Source organism: Lepidochelys kempii, chromosome 5 (assembly GCF_965140285.1).
Source record: "Lepidochelys kempii isolate rLepKem1 chromosome 5, rLepKem1.hap1, whole genome shotgun sequence".
Lineage (NCBI taxonomy): Eukaryota > Metazoa > Chordata > Testudines > Cheloniidae > Lepidochelys > Lepidochelys kempii.
Genome location: NC_136384.1, coordinates 62,466,888 through 62,490,289, shown reverse-complemented (window position 1 = coordinate 62,490,289; position 23,402 = coordinate 62,466,888). Strand labels below are relative to the sequence as shown.

The window sequence follows — 23,402 nt, the reverse complement described above, 5'->3', positions numbered from 1 at the left end:
ATGCCAGGGCAAAGTAATCCTTTCACATGCTTGCTTTTAAACCATGTATAGCATTTTAAAAGGTACACTCACCAGAGGTTGAAGGGTTAATGTCTAGCTATTCCACCTGGAAGCAGGCGGGGCACACCCTGACTGTTTCCTAGGAGCAATGCACACATTGCTCTATCCAAGGACAAGGGCTAGATATGAACCCTGAGAACTTGATTGTTTGGACAGCAACTGTGGGAGGTTTCTTTAGCCTGGGCTCAAGGCCTGAGAACCAGGATTGTAGTAGATAGAGGATGGTAACTAAGCATATGAATCAACGTCATACATTCCTTTGTGTAGCAGTGTGTAATGCTTAGGGGGAGAAATATAATAAAAGGAGAAGGTGGAAGGCAGGGGGGGCAGAACAGCCCATCTCCGCTGACCAGCCTGTTTGCTTGCATAAAGCTGTGTTCTGTCTCATCACTGAACCGCAACAACTGGCGCCCAAACGTGGGGCCCTCAGCACTCACCTCGCCCGGCAAGGGTTTCAGACGCGTCACTCATCCACTTCGTGGATCCCGGTGAGTATTTTTCATTGTGGTAAGTATGGGAAGCTCCCTCTCTGCTTTGCAAGTGCAACACCGCAATGAGCTGCAGTATTTGCTGCGTAAGGCTCAGCATGACTGCCCGGCTCGAGAACTCACTCTCCTGCTACAGGAGGTGCGTGCCAAGTGCCCGTGGTATCCTGAAGCTGGAAGCTTTAAGCTAGCGGACTGGGAGCGATTGGGCCAGACATTGCACAAAGAGCCTCGGGCACCCGTGCAGGCTTTACATGCCTGGCACCTCTGCCGCGACGTGGTACAGCGTGTCGCCTCGGACAGACCCTCCCTCGCGAGGCTGGTGCTCTCGCCGCCCCCGTCCGCCCCTGCAGCCATCCCCCCTCCTGGCGATGCGACACAGCGTGTCGCCTCGGAAAGGCCCTCTTCAGCACCAACAGAGGAGCTGCCGATCCTGCCACCCCCGTCCGCTCCTGCAGCCATCCCTCCCCCTGCTTCGCCCCCAGTGCCTCTATTACCACCGCCTCCCTGGCCTTCCCCACCGGAGCCGGTGTGTGATCACCCTCCCACCATGGGGCCCCCCGGAGAGTCATCTGCATCTGCTCAGAAGCTTTCGCTGGTGCAACAAATGGTTCACGCAGCGAAAGCTCGATCAGATCTTACAGCAGAGGAGCTGGCTGATCTGGTCTCCGTTTGCCCGGTGACCTGGCAGAATGATGACCAGGGCAACCCCGTGGGCACCTGGACCACTCTGCCATACTCGGTGGTTAGAGAGGTAAAGAAAGCAATTCGTGAATTTGGCCTGACTAGCACCTTTGTGCGTGGTCTCATTGAAGGGATGGGTGCTGGGTACTCCCTAATCCCTGAGGATTGGAAAACGCTGCTGCGCATGATGTTGTCACCCAGTCAGTATGTTATTTGGCTTAGTGAGTATCGGCAGATGGCAGAACGCCAAGCCCAGGTATACAGAGAGCAAGGTATCATTTATGAGCATTTGGCAGGGGAGGGCCAGTTTGCTACTATTGAGATGCAGTCTCAACTCCCTCAGGCCGTCTTCCCCATTATTTCCACCTGTGCCCAGCATGCTTTCAAGAAGGTCCCGGATTCAGGCAAACCTACCAAAAGCTTTGTCAGTATCCGTCAGGGTGCCTTAGAGTCCTTTTTTGGATTTTACCAACAGATTGCAGGAGGACACTGACTTTCGGCTGCCAGGGGAGGTCTGTGCCATACCTACACAGGTGATGGGACCTCTCCCTGCCGGCTTTGTAGGTCTTGTTCTCCCTCGCTCACATGCTGGGAAACAGGGCTTTTTTGTCATTCCAGGGGTCATTGATGCTGATTACACTGGCATTATTAAGGTTCAGGTGTGGACTCATCTTCCACAGTCGCTCCCGCGTGGACGGTCAATTGCACAATTGATTTTAGTCCCCTATCAGGTGCCAGCTGCCGAGGATCGAACTCGGGGCAGAGGAGGCTTTGGATCTACGTTGTCTCACTCGCCGTCTCACAGCGCGTCTTCTCCACTTGTTGCTCTGACAATGTCAGTCCGCCCCTCGAAACCTCAGTTAACACTTCTTTTAAATGATGTTCCTTTTACAGGGCTGGTGGACACTGGAGCTGATGTTACAGTGATTCGTGATCTGGAGTGGCCGGTTAGTTGGCCTACGGTTCCTTCTAAAGAGTTGTGGGGGATTGGGGGTAGCAAACCCGGGCGCCAAAGTTTGTCTTGGGTCACGGTCTCTAAACCAGGAGGCCGTGCCCTTGCTACAATCCGCCCTTTTGTGCTCCCCTTGTCCCGTACTGAATTTGACTCTTTGTGCCACACCTCCTTGCCCTGGCAGGTTGCTCTTTGTGATTATGTGGGAGAGATTTCTTACAATCCTCCAAAAGATCCTCGATTGGTCATTACCCAAAAGGTGCCCCTAGTTGTTCATTGTCTTAGCCGCTCTCAACCCATTATTTCCGCTGTCACTCTTTTTACTGATGGCTCTCCCCACCGAGGTGTAGTCACTTATCAGTTGGGTGACCCCCCTCGTTGGCATTCTCGTTTTACACTGCCTCAGCGTTCTGCACAGCGTTCAGAATTGGCTGCTGTTATTTTGGCTTTTCAATTTTTTGCTGATTGTCCCTTTAATTTAATTGTGGATACCCATTATGTTTATCAGGTAATTGATCATTTACCCCTTGCCCTCATTACCCCTCAGGTTGATGCAGACCTCCTTCACCTGTTTTTGTCTTTACAGCATCTTCTTGCCACTCATCATTTCCCTTACTTTGTTGCTCATATTCGCAGTCATACCCCTCTGCCTGGGCCACTCACTGAGGGCAATGCACGCGCCGATCGCGCGTTGCGTGGTCAGGTAAATTCCCTTTTTTCTGACCCCATTGAAAGCCATGCCTTTTTTCATCAGTCTGCCTCTGTTTTGGCCCGGCAGTTTCACATTCCTGCTGATCATGCACGTTCCATTGTTCGTTCCTGCCCCCACTGTGCTGCTGCTGCTCCTACTTTTTCTTATGCCGTTAACCCCCGAGGTACCGCAGCAAATCAGCTGTGGCAAATGGATGTTACTCATGTACCACAATTCCGCCCCTATTCATTTTTACATGTTTCCGTTGATACTTATTCAGGCTTCCTTTGGGCAACCCCACAACGTGGGGAAGCCACTAACAAAGTTATTCACCATTTGCTGGCCTGCTTTTCTGTTATGGGTCGCCCTTGCCAAATTAAAACAGATAATGCCCCAGCCTACTACTCTGCAGCCCTCTCCACCTTTTGTGCCCGCTGGGACGTCCATCTTAAACACGGAATCCCTTATAATTCCACGGGCCAAGCCATTGTTGAACGTGCCAATCGCACACTCAAAACCTTGCTAGATAAACAATTAAAACAAGGGGAGCTGCATCTCCGAACCTTAGGAGACATTCAACAACAAATGTATATCCTCTTGTTTACTTTAAATAATTTAACACTGAATGCAGATCAGCAGACCCCTGCGGATCGGCATTTTCACAAATCTGAGGTACTGGAAAGACCGCATGTCTTTTACCGTCAGCTGCCCGATCCACAGTGGCTGGGCCCAGCACCTCTAATCACTTGGGGTCGGGGATATGCTGCTGTCTCTCCCTGCAGGACCGTTGTGGGTTCCAGCCCGGTGCGTGCGACCAGCACTTAAATAACATGGCATGGCACCAGGGGCTGTCGAATCCCATACCAGAGTTTCAGCTGACCTTGGAGGAGACCGCGTTGCCCCCCGAGTCGACAACGGCGGGACGGAAACGGAGGAGGCGTAGCGTCCCAAGCCAGCCCGTGACATGGGGAGCAGTAAAAGCATTGGTCGCCCCGGCTCAACGAAAACTGGCAGCAGATCAGCAGCCAGAAACTCCTAAGACTTTGTTTGTGGCGATTCTCGCCCAAATCACTGCTAATTCTGTGATGATTGTGTGCCTTTTGTGCCTGCTATTTTCTGTAGGGGTTGGCTCGGAAGCGCCTCCCCCGTTACAAGTCCGAAGGAGAATAAGATACTGCTCTTTGCTTATGCTAATCTTTTCTCCCAGTACTCTAGCATGGCTAATTGGGGCCCGGCCAACTATATTCTGCCTCGCACGGCTATATTCCTTCACACACCGTACCCGGCCGGGGCTCACAATGTCACCTGTGCGCGTGTAGTTAACTGCACTAGTACAAAGGTGCCATTGGGCTGTCAAAAAATTTCTCAATCCCTTTTAAATTGTTCCCATGCTGTTAATGTTTCATATAATTATGGCCATATCATCCTACCATCAGGATGGGTTTTTACTTGTGGTTCATGCACCTTTAATTATATTCCTGCAAATTTAAGTGATGGCACCCTTTGCTGTCTTAGTAGAATGATACTTATATTGCCTTTTGCTGGTTACAATTGTAGTAAAAGAAGTGTACCCCTTTTAGATGATTATATTGCAGATGTTAAGTTTTTGGTTATTTTGTGTTTGTAATCATTGGGCTTATTTTTTGTTGTTGCTGTGTACAATGTATTCCTTCCTTGTTAAGACTTTGTAAAATTTTGCCCTGGAAAGCTCCCCAGGTTATGTCCTTGTCTGTCTGGGAGTTAAATAGCATGACAAAACAAATTGGCGGCTACCATGAGATGGCCAACTTCAATAAACAAAAAAAGGGGAGATGAAGGGTTAATGTCTAGCTATTCCACCTGGAAGCAGGCGGGGCACACCCTGACTGTTTCCTAGGAGCAATGCACACATTGCTCTATCCAAGGACAAGGGCTAGATATGAACCCTGAGAACTTGATTGTTTGGACAGCAACTGTGGGAGGTTTCTTTAGCCTGGGCTCAAGGCCTGAGAACCAGGATTGTAGTAGATAGAGGATGGTAACTAAGCATATGAATCAACGTCATACATTCCTTTGTGTAGCAGTGTGTAATGCTTAGGGGGAGAAATATAATAAAAGGAGAAGGTGGAAGGCAGGGGGCGCAGAACAGCCCATCTCCGCTGACCAGCCTGTTTGCTTGCATAAAGCTGTGTTCTGTCTCATCACTGAACCGCAACAAGAGGTCCCTTCTCCGCCTGCTGGGTCCAGGAGGCAGCCTTGGGTGGGTTCGGGGGGTACTGGCTCCAGGTCTAGGGTGAGAAACAGTTCCTAGCTGTCGGGAAAACCGGTTTCTCCGCTTGCTTGCTGTGAGCTATCTACAACCTCCTCCTCCTCATCATCTTCTTCGTCCCCAAAACCTACTTCCGTATTGCCTCCATCTCCATTGAAGGAGTCAAACAACACGGCTGGGGTAGTGGTGGCTGAACCCCCTAAAATGGCATGCAGCTCATCATAGAAGCGGCATGTTTGGGGCTGTGACCCAGAGCGGCTGTTCGCCGCTCTGGTTTTCTGGTAGGCTTGCCTCAGCTCCTTCAGTTTCACGCGGCACTGCTTCAGGTCCCTGTTATGGCCTCTGTCCTTCATGCCCTGGGAGATTTTCACAAAGGTTTTGGCATTTCGAAAACTGGAACGGAGTTCTGATAGCACGGATTCCTCTCCCCAAACAGCGATCAGATCCCGTACCTCCCGTTCGGTCCATGCTGGAGCTCTTTTGCTATTCTGGGACTCCATCATGGTCACCTGTGCTGATGAGCTCTGCATGGTCACCTGCAGCTTGCCACGGTGGCCAAACAGGAAATGAGATTCAAAAGTTCGCGGTTCTTTTCCTGTCTACCTGGCCAGTGCATCTGAGTTGAGAGTGCTGTCCAGAGCGGTCATAATGGAGCACTCTGGGATAGCTCCCGGAGGCCAATACCATCGAATTGTGTCCACAGTACCCCAAATTCGAGCTGGCAACGTCGATTTAAGCGCTAATCCACTTGTCAAGGGTGGAGTAAGGAAATCGATTTTAAGAGCCCTTTAAGTCGAAATAAAGGGCTTCATTGTGTGGACGGGTGCAGGTTTACATCGATTTAAGGCTGCTAAATTCGACCTAAAGTCCTAGTGTAGACCAGGGCTAAGTCTACAGTGGGATTTGCAAAAGCACTGAATGTGTTGGCCTGACTCTGCCCTCACTGATGCCAACTGTCACTGACTTCAACAGGAGCAGTCGCAGCATCAACTTTTGAAAATCCCAAGCATAGTGTTGGATGAGCAAACTTTTTTAAAAAGATAAGCTGTTTCCCTGGTTGATAGCCATAATAATACTTAGCACGTCCATAGAGATTTTCATTTTTAAAGGTCTTTAGAGAATAACTGACCTTCACAATTCCCTGTGAGGTAGGCAAAATTAGTATTATTGTCCCCCTTTTAGAAATGGGGAAACCGAGAAAAAGAGGTGTGGTGACTTGGTCAGCATCTCCCAGTGAGTCAATGACCATGTTAGTACTAGAGCTCACTCACATCATCTAAGTATTACTGTTTGTGCTATTATGTCAGAATCTAGTAATGTTAGTAATTTAGGTCTTGTATAAAAAAAGTATTTTAGCATTATACCTAAAACCTGAGAAGATGCCTTATCTTGAGCCAGTTTGTATAGCACCTAGCACAATGGGGCCCCAACCTGATTGCCCTCTAGGAACAACCACAGAATGAATGTTTAATATGCCATAAGTAAAATGTATAGGGTTTCTGTCATAGAGTACAATGATAATAGTACTAATATGCCTCTGGAATCCTCAGTAGTGAAAGCTCAGCTTTTGTTTGAGCTGCATGAGACTTTGAAACAAGTCTCAACCAGAAATCTTTACAGTTTGTTGGACTGATGAGCAGAAAAATACAAGTACATACATAATTAAAAACCAGTGCATTTTTTAAAGCAAGATTTATTGTATTACAGTGCTACGTATATTTAAATAGAGACATGACAGTATCTCTTGGGAATGCCCACACCTGTTCTTTGTAATAGTATAGCAGACTACAGTGCTCTTGCTGCTGTGAAGATGTAGTTTCAAGGCACATCATATATTCAGCAGCACAGGGATCATGGTACAACCAATCCACCCATCATAGCAGTGTCCATTAACATCTGCTAAACTGTCCTGTGTGTCATCCCAGAGCAGCAATGAAGCCAAAATGAACCACGGAAGGAGAAAAGACCCCCTTTCTGTGCAGAAACATTCCCTCTGGAATGCATCTGGAAGCATAAATTTAAAGTGTCTCTCTCAAGTCTTTTTCAGCTCTATTTTAGGTATAGATGTGCTATTTAGCAGTAACAGTCCTGACTTTTCACTGCTGTGAATTTTCTGGCTTCCTATTAATCTCTCTGAGTGATCCATCTGCCATGTGTTGGCAGAGTTCCTTCAGAAACTAATCCTATAAGAAAGCAAATAAGGAATTGTACAAAGTCCAGGTTAGGCCATTTAGGAAAAGTGCAGTTAGCTCCAGTTAAACAGTGAAATTACTCTGCTAGATTTTTAAATCACCAAGGTGAAAAACAGTTTTACCATTTAACTGTCACCACTATTTTAAACACCACTTCAGCATTTGTGCTCCTTCTTTTGCTGCTGCTCTTTGTTAGCAGTGAGGTTGGACACAGCGACTGCAACAAAAGGCCCATTTATACTGCAAGTCTAATTATGCCAGTGCACGGTCGTCTGGCATAGTTTGGGGTGTGCGCGAGCACAGTTTTTTGCTCTGTAGTGTGGAGAGGACAACTCATTTATAGAATTGTATTAGGGAATCATTACAGCCTCGATCATGGATCTAACAAAGCCTTCCTGTACACTAGCTCCACAACCACGTTTACAAACCCCACAGCTAGGCATGATTCTTGCAATTAGGGTGCTAACAGTTTGCTGGAGTAGTATATTTTGGGATGCTCCATTTAATAAAGCATTAGAGCCCAGTTTTGATTTTAAAAATGTAACAAAACTGTTCATCACATAGTGCCTATGTTAATTAGGGGAACAATATGTTATCACTTTGCTAGCAAGAACCTTACATAAATGTGTTTTTTGCCAATTGAACTGTGGTGAATGTGTCCTCATTCACACTTCTACCGTAACCAATCAAGCCATTGTGAAGTGAGAGGCTCTATTTCTCCCTTCTTATACCCAGAAGGTAGCTGTACTTGTTTTGTACAGTGCTGAGTACTCTGTCTGTACTGAACAGATCGTATTTAGTTGTAATGATGATAACACACACTTGCGGATAATTGGCAGTACAGTTGTTTCCATTGTTTGGTTCTCTGGCAGAGATCACTACTATAGAGGCTGAGCACATTCATGCCGAAGGTGTGCTGGCATGTGCACCCTCTCTGAGGTTTAAATCTCAGTGTAGAGAGTAAAGTTTTCATTTCTCCACATTTTATACACTGTCCAGAGGAAAATGAAACTCAGCATTACAAGTAATGGGACAGATCCTCAGCAATTGTAAACTGGTGTAGCGCCACTGAAGTCAAAAGAGCTATGCCAATTTACACCAGGGAGGATGTGGCCCAATGTTGTAAAATCAAGGGCTTAAATACAATGCTTATTAGATTGGTGATTAACATTCTAAAATGATTCTTAAAAGCCTTGTACACTTTTTTTCTTTGGCAAGTGTATCACAATAATGAAATTAAAAACTAGCTGATAGGCCTCAAAATGTAACTGCAAATGGGGACTCGTCATCAAGTGAGTGTGTTTCCAAGAGGGTCCCGCAGGGATCAGTTCTTGACTCTATGCTATTAACATTTTTTTATCACTGAGCTGGAAGAAAACATAAAACAATCAATGATAGTTTGCTGATGACAAAAAATTGAAGGAGCAGTAAATAATGAAGATGACAGGTCCTGATTCAGAGTGGTATGGATTGCTTGGTAAGCTGGGCACAAACAGGGGAATCACAAGTTGGAGAAGAGAGGTTATTTTATCTCTATATTTGGCTCTGGTGCGACCATTGCTGAATGCTGTGTCCAGTTTTGGTGCCCACAGCTCAAAAAGGATTGTTGATAAATTGGAGAAGCTCAGAGAAGAGCCACAGGAATGATTAAAGGTTTAGGAAACATTCCTTATAGTGATGGACTCAAAGAGTTTAACAAAGTTTAACAAAGAGAAGATTAAAGGGTGATTTGATTACAGTCTATGCGTATCTATATGGGGAACAAATATTTAATAATGGGCTCTTCAAGCTAGCAGAGAAAGGTATAACACAATCCAATGACTGGAAGTTAAAGCTAGACAAATTCAGTCTTGAAATAAGGTGTGAATTTTTGATGGAAGTAATTAACCATGGGAAAAATTGACCAAGGGACATGGTAGATTCTCAATCAGTAGCAATTTTTAAAAAAGATTGGATTTTTTCTAAGAAATATGCCCCAGGGATTATTTTGGGGAAGTTCGGTCGCTTGTGCTGTGCAGGAGGTTGGACTGGATAAACAGAGTGGTCCTTTCTGGCTTTGTAATCTTTGAATAAGAGAAGAAAAGAAAAACAGACTAATAAAACTGATCAACTCTGGATGCTCTGTGTTGCCATTCTAGACTTCTGTTTTCTCAAACAACATCTATTCTTTCCTTCTCTCTGTCTGCTTGAGACCTATTTCACCATTCCCAGCATTTATGAAAAGTTCTTGTAACACTGTGTGCCTCAATCTTATAGGACTTATCACTGTGAGAGGTGCTAAGATGCAGCGGGAGCATCAGGAATGTTTGCTGCTCAGAACCATCTTGTAGGAAGGAGCCAAAGGCATAGTTCTTGAAGGAAGCTGAAATCACCTGACTTACATTACCATTGCTTCTTAGCTTAAGCATGTCCTGGCTGTTCTAACCCAGCTATGGTTTATGGGGGAAATACAAAGAGGAAGAATTTTAAACTAATCGAACCAATCTAGCAGTGTGTCCCCTCCACTCTTTTATATTGGTACTGGATTGTATTTCACCAGTACTATCATTTTTTATGATTTATGTGCATGTACTTTAAGAAGAGTGCTATTTAATTGTGGTTTTGGATACTATATTCATTTTAATTAGGATGTACTTTGGGAGGCTAGGAGATGCCATAGAAACATTATGAATTGTTCTTAAAATTGTTGAAGCTGGTTTACCCAGGAAAAATGGCCTAATGGTTTTTCACTAGCTTAGGCCCTGGGAGACTCAGGTTCAAGTACCTGCTCTGTCACAGGCTTCCTGCATAACCTTGGGCAAGTCACTTAGCCACTTTATGTCTCAGGACAATAATAGTACTTCCTTACCTCACAGGGGTGTTGTGAGGTGTCAGACACTACAGTAATGGGGGGACAGAGGTACCTGAAACAGAATAAATAGCTTTGTGTGCCTATAAAGAACAAAAAGGAATTGTTTAGCCTTAACTAGTGCAGCATGTGGCATTAGTAAGAAGTGATGCAGCACATAGGCAAAGTTGCAGGAAAGAGATATTTTACAGAGCATGAATAGAGACCAGAATTATATGCTGAGAGTCCAGTGTTTGGTAGCAGCTTGGTCCTGCTTGCAAGCTTGAGCCCCCTGGTGACACACCGCATTAGGTTCCTCCTGGAACCTCACCATCTTTCTCCATTTGCACTCATCATATTACCCAGTGAATGATCAGATGGTTGTCTCATGCAGTGGTTGAAATACCATAGTGCAACTCAGAGTATCATTAGGACCTGGGGAAAGTAAAGCTGATGCTTTCTCTCTCTTGAGTTGTTTTATTCTACACAATGTTATACCAATAAAATAAAAACCAGCAGGATCTTATTAAAGGGAAAAAGGCAAAATACCACATTTATTGTGAATACAGAAAGAATCATAGTAAGCAGTTAGTTATAGCTATAACATTCCATTCAATCTCATATTTATTCTCACATTCATTCATACAAACACACACACACACCCACACACACAGGTTCTGCAAGGTTGTTATCATAGTTACCAGCCTTAGAGTTGCTCATGCCAAGTCACTGGCCAGGTGGCCTGGACATGAGGAGGGAGCAGGGCCTTGTCAGATGCTCATCTGATGCTCCTGGAAGTTGGTTTGCAGAATCAGACCCCAAAGTTCTCACTTTTTACAGTCTATTTTTATAGGAATTTCTTCCTATGCCAGTCTATGGGAATTGCTTCATCATGCTGTTACTGAATCAATCAGCAGATAGCACATTCCTGACGGCTCCAAGATGTTATCTTGTTCTTTGGTTCTCCCATCCTTGAGGCTGTTGGGTGGATTCCAGTCTGCCCTCCGGGGCGGGGGTCCTCTGGTTATTTCCACTTGACACCTTCTTCAGCCGATGGACACTGGATTCTTAGGCTGGCACCTCCCTGATCATTCAGTTATTATCCACACCAAGCATCCATCCACATACATCCTCTATCTCTATTTTAATCACAATTGTTAATACAACAAAAGGGCGGGGAGTCTCTGGGTGCTGTTTCTGTTGTTAGAGTATTGCTTTGAGTCTCTCTCTCTGTGAATTGCTTTGAGAACAGACTCTGTCTTAGAATGTACTAACGCAATTAGCAGCTTGCAAGTTTCACACATAGAGGGAGAGAAACAGTATCAAAAACCAAGAGACCTCTTAATTAGTAATACCCTCGAATTGAAACTATGGGGAATCAAACTCATTTGTGATTTAATACAGAACTTCTTTAATATGATCCAACAACAATAGCACAAGGATTAAGACAAGTGATATGGTAGATGATAACTTGTTTTTAAAAATGGAAGCACTGAGGTTTAATTTTTCGTAATTGTTTTTTGCTGATTATACTTTGACAGCTTTATTGTTCATGATAGCAAGGGCCAATGCATGAATTGTTTAGTTCATCAGACCCTTTTCCTGTGTTATTACCACTGGAAAAAAGTGCATCTCTAAATGGAAGAACATATTACAGTTTGTGTATAACCTTTCATATAAAAAGTTAATAAACAGGATCTCTATTTTACATTCACTATTGATTAATATCAACAAACATGGATTTATGGTGATATTGATCATTATTTTATATCAAGATCTTGGTGAAGATAAGGCTTCACAGGCAAACATAAAGACAAAGTATGTGCTCCAACAGGCTCACAATTTAATAATAGACTCAAATGACTACTAAATGATAGCATACAATCGTGGGTGGCATTAGTATGTAGCAGCCCACCCACTCAGCTGGAGTAGGAGCAGTCACTCCACCAACTAGTTCTGCTGCAAATTACTGAGAGAAGCTTCATAATCTTTAGCATCCCCATGCTAGGAGAGAGGTTCCATAAACCCCATTGTGTGATTCCTAGCCAGAAAAGCAGCAGTTTAGGAGAAAGATGAGGGGGCACTCAAGGGAACGGGGTGAACTTTTGTGAGTACAGGCTAAGGTTTGTAAGCACCTCAAACGTACACATGAGGCTAAGTGTAAGTGGGTTTGAGAATCAATGAGATTATTTCACACAGCTCTACTCATCTGCTCTCCTTCCAGTTGCTGCACATATGAGCATCAACAGTTTCCAGATTTTGTTAAGTATGCCAGGAGGAAAGATTTTTTTCTGTTAGCCAATAATGGTGTGTCAGGAGTAATAGATTTTGAGAGTCTAAGGCAAATTAAGAAAAAACCACAGGCAAGCTGAAAGCATTGGAATTTGGCTTTATTCCAGGTCTCCTCCCTCATCATTCTCCTTTTCAGGAAACAGGGTATCAACAGTCAATCAGTGAAACACAGGGCAGAAATACAGTATCATCAGAACAAACTCTTATTGGCTGATTGGTGATTCTGTGTGTAAAAGACATGCCTAGCACCTTCTGAAAGACAATTCATCTTTTTGTGGATGTCACATTTAGGATAGTAAATTTAAACTACAGAATCATAGAATATCAGGGTTAGAAGGGACCTCAGGAGGTCATCTAGTCCAATCCCCTGCTCAAAGCAGGACCATCCCAACTAAATGATCCCATCCAGGGCTTTGTCAAGCCTGACCTTAAAAACCTCTAAGGATGGAGATTCCACCACCTCCCTAAAGTAACCCATTCCAGAATATATGCAGGCTCCATTTACTATGTCTAGAAAGGCCAGTAATGTAAATTAGATGATTGATGAAACATGACATAAGCCTATATATCCTGCCTAGTCTCAGACATGAAGGAGATGATGCAACAAGACTAAGACTAGGCAAATGTAATGCTGTCAGGGAACTCTGTCTTGTTTTGAACCTGAGATCCTCATATCTTCTCCAACTTATGTCATTCTACAAATTGGACCTGTAGGATGATATAACATGGAAAGGCTGTGTGGTGTGAAATGAATAAAGCAATAGACAAACATTAATTCAGTGGTGATGGGCCACTGTCAGTAACTATTACTATAATATACTATTTCACTAGACAAACTGACAATGACCAAAATGACACTGACTGGTGACAGCTTCCCACAAGCAAAGAGTGCATTTCACTGGGTGGGAGAAGCTAGTTGATGTTATTCCATGCTTCCCTGCCCCACATCCCAGGAGTGTTGTGAAGTTTAATTCATTAGAATTTGCAACTCTTTCAGATTCTCAAATGGAAGGACAAGTATTACTATTAGTGTATATAGAATGTGGCAAACACAACCTGTTTTAGGAAAAGAAGTAACAGCCCAAGGCTCAAATGCTGCTGTGGGGGATTAACAATGCTTATTAACCGTAAAACAGCCAAGAGACCCCAATCGGGATCAGGGCCCCATTATTATGGGTATTATATATACATACAGGTATTCCCTGCCCCCAAAGCTGACTTCATTGTGAGCTCTGGAGCCTTAGGCACCTTGTGAAAACCAGGTACATAATGTCTCAAGTTGGGTACACAAATTGAGGTACATAATATTAGTGGTCACTTCTGAAAATCTGGCTGTACAGCCATGGTATTTCTTTGTGTATGACAAAGATATCTAACAACAGCGGCAACAGATTATGCTTTTACAACAGTGAAATTGAGTTCATTCACAATTAAAATTTTTTAAACAATGCATTCATTTGTTGTAATCTTATAAATAAATTGCCACAAGTACACTTCACCTTAAACTCCAGCCTCTTAGGAAAAGGATGTTTTGTTAGTAAAATACTTTTAAAGCAATGTATTAGTCAGAAACTCTCTAAAGTACTACACTACTTGTCTGAAGTGCCACACTACTTATTCTTGAACTCCAAGGTTTGCTTTTGGTGCTTTTATATTGTTTGCTAACAGGCTACAAGAAAAATGGAAGGAGAAAAAAACCACACCTTTAGCACAGTTCATCTTGGCTATTCAGGATGTACAGAAAAAGAAAATACAAGCAAAGAAGCTAGGGAGAAAATTGCCCCCTCATCCTAGGGAGGAGCTGAATAGATAACACATGTAGAAGAAGAACTACACTGTTTTCCCCAGGAGATAATCTATTAATATTAATTATAGCAGTAGCACCTACAGGCCCCAACTGAGATGAGGGTCCCATTGTGCTAGGCACTGCACAGACATATAGGGAAGACAGTCCTGCCTGGAAGAGTTCACAATCTAAATAGACAAGAGAGACATGAGATTGGGGCAGGGACATGATGCAACTAGTCCCAAGTCTTGCAGCAGGTCATTAGTAGACTCACTAATAGAACTCCAGTCTCTGAATTCCTGGTCAAGCATATTAACCACTAGACTATGCTGCCTCTCTGTCTGGAGAAAGTGTCTTGTTTGTTCTAAATTCCTCACCCTTTCTGATTCTAAACCTAACAAGAGAGAAACAACTAGTAAGCGGGTTATTCATGTCTCCTGTGGCCAGAAACCATAAAAAAACAAAATAATAATTCCAATAAACAGCAAGACAAAAAGGCATGGAAAAATTATGTACTCATAATCAGACAGGTATTTACAGTATTACATTGTGACAAATTATTGAAACAGTTCACAGGCTTCACAATAGATCCTCTTTACTTAGCCTGTTCCGGATCAGAGAAAAGCTTTCGGACATATTTGAGGTTGTCAACATAGCTATATTGTGCGATGGATGGAAAACTCCCCAAATATGCATTCCGACTCCTACATTCAAACGTGCATCACCACAGTGGGGAGTAAAAGGGAACAGTTAATCAAACTGAAATCCTCTCTGCTTTGGAGTGTGGTTTAAAGATTATTTAGCAGCCAGTTCCTTAGACTGTTGAGATTTCTTTTCAGCCATCTAATATTTTTTGTTATGGTTTCCAGCACAACTTCAGTGATTTTTAGCTGTGATCCTTGGTCCTCCAGAGACTTAAAGAAATGTTTTACCTAGGAGACAGGATACTCATTAATGCCTTGGGAGTTATTTTTCGGAGAAAGGTCGGGTTAACATCTCGCTGCATTTAAACACCTGCTAGGAAAACGTAGGCCCAATAGCTGGAATTACTCATCCTGATGGTGGCTCCCTCAAAACTCAGGTGACATGCACTATGCTCTCCCACAAATCCTCTCACACCTTAGGCCAAGTACCCTCCAAAGAATAAAAATTAATTGTTAATACTAAAAATAAAACAAATATATATGTCTATTAAAAATTAACTGAAATATGTGGGACATTCGCCACCCTGACCACTTGATACCCTTCCTTCAAGCACACAGAGCCCCACTGACTTTGGCAGGGCTTTGCTTGGGCACAGGAACTCAGATGGGTCTTCCTGTAGAATTGAGGCCATGGATTGGATGTTATATCCTTCCCCCAACCTTCATCCATTTATTGTTGTTGCTGCTGTTTTTTAAGATAGTCTTTGTAGCAAGGAGCATACAATGCCCTCCCACATGCCTGTGCAGCAACCTCAAGTGTCAGCTCCTTAATCAGATATGTGGTTATGCAATGAACTGAACATGTTTTTTCCCCACATGAAACCAAAATATATAGACTACAGTACTGGCAATTACATGAATAGCCAAAGAATAAGTCTCTTCCCATATGAACAGAAAAGAAATATGTGTAATACAACAAAGAGATCAAATACTTTTTCTGGACACTAAAATGTAACACACATAATATATGCAACTCTCTTCAATAAGTTACTTTGGAATGACTGCTAACTTTTTCAAGCTATTAAATGGATTTTCAACTTTAACTTAACTTTCCTTTTCATCACTGTAACACTGAAAGAGCACTTTCTCATGAGGGCTGTTCTGGACAGTTATGCATTTTTATTTCAGAGTAACAGCCGTGTTAGTCTGTATTCGCAAAAAGAAAAGGAGGACTTGTGTCACCTTAGAGACTAACCAATTTATTTGAGCATAAGCTTTCGTGAGCTACAGTTCACTTCATTGGATGATGCATCCGATGAACTGTAGCTCATGAAAGCTTATGCTCAAATAAATTGGTTAGTCTCTAAGGTGACTCAGGTACTCCTTTTCTTTTTGCATTTTTATTTGTTAGCTTAAGAAATATGAGACTATATATTACCAATAAGTATTAATAGAAAGTCACAAACCTCTTCTAGCTTGTCTTTGGAGGAAAAGTGAGATGTAGAGCCAACAATAATAGTTCTTATAGAAAAAGAGGCTAATTCAAACCTGTAAACAAGAAAGAAAAACTATACAGTAATATAAACAATATACCGATATCTGAACTGCACCTTGTATCAGTACAGAATTTCTTTACTAGTCTCTTTCTCGTATGTGAATATTTTTTAGGTAAAGAACTGGACATGTTCATGGAGGATAGGTCCATCGATGGCTATTAGTCAAAATGATCAGGGACGCAACCCCATGCTCAGAGCAACCTTAAACCTCTGACTACCAGAAGGCAGGAGTGGAAGACAGGCGTGGGTGACTCCGTAACTGCCTTGTTATGTATGTTCTTCATGAAGCTCTGGTACGGGCCACTGTCAGAGACAGGACACTGGGCAAGATGGACCTGATCTGACCCAGTATGGCAGCACCTTTGTTCTTATGAAGTTACACAATCAAATTAAAAATATTTTATAAACATATCTCCTTAGCCATATGGATTTATAGCCACTGTAGACTATCAAACTGAAAGTGTTTTCTACTATCTAATTTGCTTTTCAGTATTTATGTTGTTTGAACTTCTCTCCATTTCTTCCAGAGGGACTATAAAAATAGACTAGTCAGTTTCAGCTTGTTTCTAGTCAGTTTCTAGCAGCCCTGTGCAAGCATGGGTCCTGTACCACAGCTTGAAGTGCAGGGCACATGCTTTCTCTCTAATGAAGAAAGACAACCACTACTGTGCTCATTAAATTGTCCCCAGAACCTTCAGGGTTACTTCTTTAGATCAAGGTGTAGGAGCTAGTGCTTTTAGGGACAACTTCCATAAATGTATCATATATAAAAAATAAGATAAGTGTCTTCTCTAGTGGAATAAATTATCCCTCTTTACACTCTTACTTGTCAGGATTTGCCACCAATGGTGGCTAAAGTAGATAAGCAAATACCAACTTTTTAAGAAGTCTGTTCCAGTTTTTTCTGACAAAATTCCAAGCAAGCCCCTGTCCCTCTGGATTTCTGGCAATAGCATGAAGAAGAGCTGCTAGATCCTGAGTCTTGATAACCTCACCTTCCATGCCCAGCTCAATTAACCTGTACAAATTAAAACAGATCAGACAGCTTCAGCTTGTTTCTACTCAGCTTCTAGGAGGTACTGCTAGACCACTACTTAATGCACATTTCCTTTTGATATTCAAACATGGGGACTAAATATAAAATAGGAGTATGGAAAATAATGTGCAGTGTGACAGTTCAGTGCTTTAAATATTAATTTGCAAGTTAACTAAGTGGTGCTACTATAACTTTTTCACATTATTGGAATAACTATACCATTGGCTTGTAAGTAATTGATTTTGATAGGGGCTTCTGCATAAAACCTAACACGGTAAGGCCCATAATCATCACGTAAAATGAGGTTCTTCTATTTTGTAAGAGGACTATTGGTTGCTCAGTAACTTCCAGCTCAAATCTTCTCAATTTACAAAGTAAAATAATTTATTTGACTTGCCAACCCTGTAAACCCAGAGTGTTATCTGAAAATCCTGGTGGAGTCTTTTTGGCTATTCATCCACACTAAAGATTCTGCATTCTGTAATTTTGTTGATGATATGCAAGCCAGAATAGAATCGAGCTAACTCTCCTGGAGCAGTATTGGCTCTGGAATGCTAACAAAGACTTGTTTTAGTCACTAATGTACTCAGACCTGACTGAATACAAACAGGAAACACATCTCTTAAGTGAGAACAATTCTTACATGGTCACTTTTCAGAACAGAACTACACTTCAAAGGATTCAAATTTCTTTGTTGTATGTACTGTATACATAGTATCTCAAGAGCTTCTTTCTAATGGCCTTTCATGTGTCATCAACATCAGGCCAAGATCCCTTAGGGTATCATCTCATCAATAATTATTTAGGAAAGTGATGAAGTAAATAAAAAAAATCTAGTTCCACATTTTCAATCCGTTTCCCACTGCTGTTGAGATTCTCACGATTCCATAGAGTGTTAGTGAAGGAACTTGGTATTGTTTTGTATTTAATAATTGAGCAAAGACTATTCTTACTTTGTCAGTTTTTCACAGTGCCTGCTGGTTGTTAAAGCATAGAGGATTTTGTTCTTTTCTGCACCTGACACTGAGAGACTATACTGCTTCAGTAGATAATTCCACCCTGCTATTGTCTGTGCTCCAACTGAGTAGACCGTCTTCAGAACATCTGCTGGAAGGCTGTGGCATCAAACAAAGAAGGGGAAAGAGAAGGAGGGTCAAATGACTTTTGTAGCCCTGGGTAGCTCTTTATCCTTTCTGTCTACACAGATATACAACATTCCAAGAGTCATACACCAAGTGTGTTTACAATTTATCTTTCCCAATGCTCTCCCATAAAGCTGCACTGAAGGACCTGGTAATGGTCAATTTTAGGGTTGTGCAGCATTTTCTGTAATTTTTTTTCCTGCCCATTTTCATGTCCCTGAAATTTCACAAGAAAATTATTTGGTTGCAAAAACATGCAAAATCAAAGATATTCATGTTACCATCTTAAAACAATTTGGGCCAGTTTTTTTCTGAAAGCATGAAAAGATTTTTCATGAAAATGGGCCAGTTTAGAATTTATTAAAGAAATTAGAAAATGCTTAGAATTTGGAGCATTTTATAGTATATTGTGAATATTTCACACATCTTTAGTCAAGACATATTTCCACCTAGAATAACACTCCAGAAAAAAAAAATGCACTTTTCACCTTTTCTGTGAATCTATGTATTACCAGGAAATAGCTAGCCTGGAGGGATTCTAGTAATTTTGGACACTGATGATATGAGTTCAAGTAGGATAAGACAAGTGATCAGATGAATAAGAAATCCTCTTGTCTGGAAGTCTATTCAATACTCAAGGAGTCACTGGTCAGGTGACTGATGATTTCACCAGCAACCCTGTCCCTAGTCTCTCCTTCTTGGGGAAGATTATGGTGAGCCAACTGTGACATTCACTCACTGTGTGACTTTGAGTGGCTGTAATTAGTACATGGGCTAGAACTTTTTGGCTCCCAGGCCTGTGTTTAGTACACTAGACCACACTCTAGGGAAGAACAGTACGTCCTTTGGATGGATGACAGAGCAGTGAACTGACCTATAAACAGATTAGGAGACTTGCATCATTCAACAAGGACTAGAAATGCTACAGTGTACTTATACTATTAAAAGGCAATGAGTTGTAGAGTCGGGGTATGGAAAAGGTCAATGAAAACATTTTGTTTCTTGTTACTGTATATCATGCACAAGCACCAGAAGTAAAAAAAGAAAAAAAAATGGATATAATTACAAAATAAGGCACAGGGGAGACTGGAAAGTGGACCTGAGAACTAATTGAGGTTCTAAATTGAGAACTAAATGAGAGACCAAGGAGAAGATAAATCCCATTACTGCCTGTTCACCGAAACTCTGGTGTTTTGAGACGTCATTACAGTACACACGGAGCAGCTGGGGCAAAACAAACTATTCCAAAGCACACAATATAATTAAATGTTAAACAAGCTATCAATTTATCCATCCACCCTCCCAATAACCTTGCAAAAATCTGTTTGCCCACCAACCCAAGGAAAGTTACTTCTTTGGATGGGCAAATAAAATATTAATAGTGTTTTCATGATCACCAATCATCATTGTGTAGAGCAGGGGTGTGGAAGTAATTTTCTGCCTGGGCTGGTAAATTTCAATTAAGGCATGTATTTATGGTATTTCTAGCATATCCATCAGCAGAATAAACCACAACTGTAAAAGTGTGTTATTTCTGTGTTTAACTGAGTAGGAAATGAAAGAAAGACAAGCACTAAATAATACCTTTAACTGGATTAAGACAGGAACACAGGACTATTGGTGGTAGATGAGTATATTTTGTATCAACTCTTTAGGTTACTCCAGTCAAATATGTCCCCTATGGCTTATCCATTTTTAATATCCAGCAGTGAAGCAACAGTGGGCATCCTTATGAATCAAAACATCCACTTTTACAACTTCTTATAGTGTATGGTGCTCATCTACTGTGGTGTTGGGGGACTGTATAGTACCTGGCTAGTTAGATTTAGTAGTTACATTTACCATGGTACCATGCCTGTGGAATTTTTTTGTCCCACCCCAGTGCAGTAAAGTCAAACATGGTAAGAAAAGGATTATATTCAGCCCCAGGTGCAAGAGGGGATAGGAAGGATGCATGATGAGCCTCCCACTTGCACATCCATGCCCGAGTTGGGAACAATGGTAGACCTTGCACTCATTCAAACTTCTGAATGCATGAGACTAGTGCCACTGCCAGAGCTTTGTTCTCCAAAGTGGATAAGAAGAGGTTGGGGTCATGGCCCAACAGGCCCTCTGCTGTGTACAAAGGAACTAGGAAGGCTAGACTTTGTACAGTGCACTCTTATAAAGGGTGCTGCAATGGACCCCCTCCCTGGAGCTCCAGCAAGCATTGTGCCTCAGACACAGTGCCTCCTAGAGTTACTAAAAGTGGTTGTGCACCTCTGCCCCTCCACCAGTGCATGACTGAACTGAAGGGTCACAGCCAAGGCCTAAACTTTGATTTTCTTTTAGCTATATGGATATGTGGCTCTTTCAAGTCAGGACAAATGAATAATCCAGAGGCCCAGACTGAACTGAAAAAGCAGGAGAGAAAGCTCAGTGAGCGAAGTCAGTAGAAAGGAGCAAGCAGCTGAAAAGTAATTAATACTATCTAACCTATTTGTTGATACTATACTGTAAGTCACACACACATACTAGAGGAAAAGGTTATTCAGTGCGTTTTTCCCATTCCAGATTACAAAAAGTTTCCTATTCCAACTTTCCTGTAAAACCTTAGCTAGAAAAGCTGTACTGGGGTTTAGTTTGGATACCTAAGTGAAAAGGAATGTTAGAAAGCAGGTAAGCCATTTACTTTAACGTCCCACCAGATCCCATCCACTTGCTGAAAAGCTCATTTGCCTTCTGGATACAGGGAGGATATTGTAGCTCACACGCAAGCTTGAGGAGAGCAGAACGAAGCATTCTGTCAGAGACTGAGCCCTCATCACTCCATGTCTGCTTGTCAATCACTGGCTTAAAATGCTGCAGGATGTACCGCTGCAGAGAGAACAGATCACAATTAGGCCCTAGTGCCACAATCTATGTAGTGCTGTGTAACCGTATATAAACCTACTTTTCAACAGTTACCCAGCTGTACTCCACTCATTAGAGCTACAGTATTCAGAAGTCATATTCAAATCTGCTATGGTATCTACTCCCAAACACTGTTTTGGGCTGAGTTCTTTTAACAAAGCATGTCCACAGGGCATCTGCAGCTGAGCCAGCTGTGATCACATTAAAAAAACATCTGATAAGTGCAGTTCTGCTTAACACAACATAAGTGGCAACAATCAGGTTTTTACACATGATTACGGGTCTTTATGCAGAGTGAATAGGAATGCTGTGTCTCTCTCCCACACAAAGGACAGAGAAATTATTTATGTATTGGTCTCAAGGATCTTACAGCCTGTATTGACTTAACATAGGCAGGGGCGAAAGAAGGGGGAGGAAAGCAATGAGAGCTTTCCTGCTCTTATTAGCCAGGCACCCTAGTGCCACTGGAATGCAAGCCCTGACGCCGCGCTACTCACTCGGTGGCAGCAGATTCATGGGGTAACTCCGACAACATGAGTAAGATCAGCTCGCAATGGAGCCGCAGAAACCACCGCCATGGGCCATTGGTGCATGAGTTGATAATGTGCAGAACGACAAGAGAGTGGAATAAGAACAGAAGTACTTGTGGCACCTTAGAGACTAACAAATTTATTAGAGCATAGGCTTTCATGGAATGTGGTGTTTAGAGCTTGGCTAGTTTATAAATAGAATCCTTCAGGAATTTGCAGATATTTTCCTTCTCTTTCTCTCTCTCAAGAGAGGAGAGGAGGACACTTTCTGAATACTAACTGAGCGCTCGTTCCATGTGTCCCAATTCCTTACAAATAAAATTTAATGACAAATATTTTTTCAAATTAAAAATGGACCTTAAGGTTTTCTGTGACATCAGAAATATTTCTTCTCTCCATCATGTGGTAGAACATTTCCAAGTAGCCCAGGCCTTGCAGAAGTACTACGTTACTGGATTCATGTCGGAGATATCGCATCAGATCAAGGGCTGTGTCCAGCGATAACCTTCCTGCACTGAAGAAAAGAATATATGCAAGCTCAAAAGGTGCACAGTTCATAGTTTTGTACTTCTCAGCACTTGGTCTCTGTCTCACTTTGCCCTGTCAAAAGAACTAAGGGTTGTAAACCAGGTGTGCTGAGCCATATTCCCAATCCTGCTGCTGACTAAGGACCCGATCCACTACCCACTGAAGTCAATGGAAGTCTTTGACTTCAATCAACACTGGATGAACCACTATGTGACCTTAGGCAAATCACTTAATCCAAGTTTGTGTGTGAGATTTTGCATCTTCAACATGAGGATAATTATTGTAAGACTTTTGGGACCAGAGTCATTTTTCTCTTATTTTTGGAGGTCTACAAACATAACAATAAAACTTGCCTGTCTCACAGGGTGTTTTGAGGATTAATTGATGACTGTCTGAAGTGCTTTAAGTAAAAGACAATACAGAAATGGACATTTTTATTAAACTGGTCTCATGGATAGCAGGTATGACTGCCTGACCTAGTTTTCAGGGCTCTGTCATTTGCTTTGTGCCATACATCCTATATTTTGATGTAGAATCTATGTGGGCTACTCAAGAGAGAGCATGAAATGTCATCTTCAGTTATTTGGTTCAGATAAACCACAATAGGAGGTCAAATCATTGGTGAGCTCTACATATGTCTTGCAGATACCCCTTTATACAGTATTCACAATTCCTTAAAATTCTCCACAGAACAACCAAAGTTATCCTAGGGATCCTCCATGGAGTCAAGAAGAACCACCCATCCATCATCATGGGTTGCCTCTTTCCCCTGTCAAAGCCTTGCACTCTCTCTTCACATGCTGTGGTCCCATTACTCTACCTAGCATTCTAGAGGGTGAACAGTCTTGTCTAATCAT

The 23,402-nt window shown here is 42.4% G+C and overlaps 1 protein-coding gene across 2 annotated transcripts in view; it reads right to left on the bottom strand.

Moving 5' to 3' along the window:
- Nucleotides 1–10,699: 10,699 nt before the first annotated feature.
- LOC140911465 (endoplasmic reticulum aminopeptidase 2) overlaps nucleotides 10,700–23,402 on the bottom strand; it is a 37,736-nt gene continuing 25,033 nt past the window's right edge. For both annotated transcript variants that reach the window (XM_073344558.2, XM_073344559.2), the window contains 6 exons: nucleotides 22,375–22,531; nucleotides 21,267–21,451; nucleotides 18,407–18,568; nucleotides 17,295–17,435; nucleotides 16,328–16,409; nucleotides 10,700–15,149 (listed from right to left, as the gene is read on the bottom strand). In XM_073344558.2, coding sequence (XP_073200659.1) covers nucleotides 15,006–15,149; nucleotides 16,328–16,409; nucleotides 17,295–17,435; nucleotides 18,407–18,568; nucleotides 21,267–21,451; nucleotides 22,375–22,531 — 871 coding nt within the window. In that variant the 3' untranslated portion in view covers nucleotides 10,700–15,005. The remainder of the gene's footprint in view (nucleotides 15,150–16,327; nucleotides 16,410–17,294; nucleotides 17,436–18,406; nucleotides 18,569–21,266; nucleotides 21,452–22,374; nucleotides 22,532–23,402) is intronic.